Raw genomic sequence first — 3,137 nt, 5'->3', positions numbered from 1 at the left:
TATTGTTATGTGTTCAATCAGTGGTAAAGTTGTCTGTGCGAGGGATACGAGAGCTACAGAGACGCCAGCACACAGTGCCAATGAAAAGACTTTAAAATTATTCAAATTAATTCATACTTAACAACTTTGCAATCTTGTTTTCTACATCCTGTCAAAGCTTCTAATCATTCAGTGTTAGGTGTCTTTCCTTATGTTCTCTCTCTTAATACACCATCTCCATTAGTTTTACTCCCTGATTGATTTACTGCCCCTCGATTTCTTCTTTAAGCTAATTAAACTAACTGAGTAAACCTACGCAACACGAAAAGAACTTGCTCGTAAACGGGGCGGTACAAAACGTGGACCCCACAATCTGGACCCCCTACTGTACCCCCTTTTGGACCCCATCTGGACCCCTTCTGCACACCCTTCTGGATCCCTTCTGGACCCCCATCTGGACCCCCTATTTTTTCTTCTAGAAAATACAACTTAGAACATAACTTGGTGGAGTCTATTTAATTAGTGAGTAAAATGTGAAGAAATTAATGAATTCACGAAGTGTTGTGTCTAGAATAATATAATAGCTGCGGCCGCAGTCAACTGGGTTTATTTTTTATAAACCTGGTTAAAATTCCCAAATACCTTAACTCGGTTAAAGGTTGGTTATGACGAAACAACGGAGTTATATTTTATGAGCGGCCACATTGAAATAGGTTATGATTTCAATTCACGTCAAAACATGGATAAACCAACAAAACGACAGACTTGGAAAACTACGGTCTTTTAGTTTCTTGATTCTTTTTCATTGTCTTCGTGCGCTTCAGTTTTTTTACATTCACGGCTAAGGCAGTCTCTATTCCTTCTCATGCGCACTATACACGAATTTCTAAGGCAGCTCTTTCGAACATGATGTTGATTTCTTGTAGACGTCAGAGTGTTCTCCATCGCCGTCGAAATGAATGAATCGTCCTCGAATTTGACTCTATCCAAAAAATCAGGTGTGGTTTGAGGAAATCACTAGGCTTTAATAGAGAGTACCTCCAAATGAACATCAACTCCTTTCACTAAGAACTTTGCGTATTTTTTTATTTATGACGAAAAGAAACACTCGCTTCCGAGCATCTTTATCGATAGAGAAGCGTGGATTGTGGCATCTATAGGAACTGGGAAACGTTCTCGGTCCACAGCTGTTATGTTTGGAAAATGTACTCCACTTAACATTTTTTACGAATTCATTCATTCATTTGCATTTCTTGCCCCTTCCCTTTAACGTACTCTTGTGTTCTTTGCGGAGGTCGATTTAAATTTCTCCTTCTAAGGTGAAAGAGCGCTTCCTATTCAGGCCATGGTTCAGGCGTGAGGGTTCCTGGCAAACTTGATTGATATGGTATAACCGATACATATAAGAAAAAAATAAAAATCCGCTGTAGTAATGCAACTGTTTCGAACTGTTGTTACCACTCGCCATGTTCAGAAGAAGATTATGCACTTGTTTACGGTTCTTCACGCAAGAGTTAAAGATCCGTAAATTTTGGATTTCATGCTGTGGCTGGTGAATCTAAAACAAAAGCTGCGTAGATTCCAACACATGAGCATATTCACTTTACAACACGCAGCTGAGCTGCACGCGGCACGTGCGGAGTTGTCGTGAAGTGACAATACAGCTGAATCCCAGCTGAGTTTGTGAGTGACTCACCAGTAAAACCCGGCAGCGCTGTGAAGAGTGATTCATTACCTCAGTTTTGTTCACTGTTGTACAACATCAGGCAGCACTAAAAACAGGTAAATCAACACAGTAACTGTCTTTCAGCATGCCACCGAAAAAAGCAAAGCATCACTGTAAGAGTGTTTCCCTTCTCCGAAGAAACGAGAAAAAAGTAGCACTCAATCGACGTAAATGTCTTCTTTTTTATTTTCAGATGGAGCGATTTAATAGAAGATTCTTCATCGTGTTGATTCTTCTTGTTTCAGACGTTCACGTAAATCGAGGTAATAATTCAACTGGTTTATTGCCTGGTAGAGCGCTTTATAATTTCGCTGCCGAAAGTAATTGGTTTTGATTTTACTACGGTTTGAGACTTGACTGAGTAGTCTAATTGCTTAGAAATTGGTTTGGTTTTGGTTTTAATACACTCAATTGAAAACCGCTCTTAGATGTATGTTTAAGTTCCTCAATTGGATATGTTCTCTGTTTCGATTTAGCTCTCTTAGTGAAAACCAATGAAGCTGGTCAGCGGCCAATCCACGGATTCTACTGCGGTCATCAAATAAAGAATGTCTACTTTAAAGTGTGTACTCAGGCAAGGAGAATAAAGAGTAAGTGAGCAGCTCCATCGTTTTCCATTTTGTCTTTGGTAAAAGGAGAAGACCGCTTGGTAAAAACGCCTTTGGCAAGCCTACTAAGTGACTCAGTAATGGGCTCGGTTTTTACCGTTTCACGGTAGTCCTTGGGATGTTGCTCTAGTGTGGTTTGTCTAACTAACAAGTGATTTTAAACTGATTTAAACATGGCCATGTGGGGGACTACTGCTACTAACCTGTTCCACGGTTATAACGAGTTACATTTTGGTCGTTTGTGTAGGGTCTGTGCTGGCGGATGAAAAAAAAGCCAACAGTTTTCTTCGTCGATTCGACAAAGATAGCCCGTCCACCGATATAGTGCAGGAATGCTGTAGAGAAGGATGCCACATGGAAGAAGTCCGGGAATACTGCTGACCATGCGAAGCAGAAAATGAGCGATTGAAGCATTGAATAGGTCTTTTAAATAATGGCTTTCCAAGGAAAAAAAGAAAACGAAATGCTTGAAAACCAAAGGGGATGCAGATAGTCAAAACTGGACAACATTAAAATGGATTGCATTGAAATGAAGTAGCTGTAATAGGACTACATGGTGTCCAACTTGTAAATAACTGAACGAAACCATTTCAAGGACTGCTAAATGTAATGCATCAGTCAATTCCAGCAGTGCCCATCCTCCCCCCCCCCCCCGGGCAACCGCGGGGCATTTGCTCACGTTGTCAGTCCCGGGGGAGGGGCATCCGCAATTTTATCGCGGCCCGGGGGCTGGGCATTTGCGTACCCCGGGGCGACCCCCGGGCATTCGACACACGTGTTTTGGAAAGCGCCATGGATGAGTTCATTGGGAAAGACGAGGCGTT

At 41.6% G+C, this 3,137-nt stretch overlaps 1 protein-coding gene across 1 annotated transcript; it reads left to right on the top strand.

Moving 5' to 3' along the window:
* The first annotated feature begins 1,790 nt into the window (after positions 1 to 1,790).
* LOC149118407 (insulin-like peptide 02) lies at positions 1,791 to 2,868 on the top strand. Its single transcript, XM_089285767.1, has 3 exons — positions 1,791 to 1,968; positions 2,182 to 2,295; positions 2,561 to 2,868. Exons 1-3 carry the CDS (start codon positions 1,791 to 1,793, stop codon positions 2,692 to 2,694), a joined length of 426 nt encoding a protein of 141 aa, XP_089141893.1. The 3' UTR covers positions 2,695 to 2,868.
* Positions 2,869 to 3,137: the final 269 nt, after the last annotated feature.

This window comes from Orbicella faveolata, unplaced genomic scaffold (assembly GCF_042242905.1).
Source record: "Orbicella faveolata isolate gen_17 unplaced genomic scaffold, um_ofav_v1 contig_1, whole genome shotgun sequence".
In the NCBI taxonomy this organism is placed as follows: Eukaryota; Metazoa; Cnidaria; class Anthozoa; order Scleractinia; family Merulinidae; genus Orbicella; species Orbicella faveolata.
This window is presented reverse-complemented; position numbering and strand designations above follow the sequence as displayed.

What these genes read in the sequence shown, in the direction of transcription:
- LOC149118407 (XM_089285767.1), top strand. Translation starts at nt 1,791, where the DNA reads ATGCCACCGAAAAAAGCAAAGCATCACTGTAAGAGTGTTTCCCTTCTC. An exon ending in AGACGTTCACGTAAATCGAG is followed by an intron (nt 1,969 to 2,181) that starts GTAATAATTCAA and finishes GTTTCGATTTAG; the next exon opens with CTCTCTTAGTGAAAACCAAT. An exon ending in TCAGGCAAGGAGAATAAAGA is followed by an intron (nt 2,296 to 2,560) that starts GTAAGTGAGCAG and finishes TCGTTTGTGTAG; the next exon opens with GGTCTGTGCTGGCGGATGAA.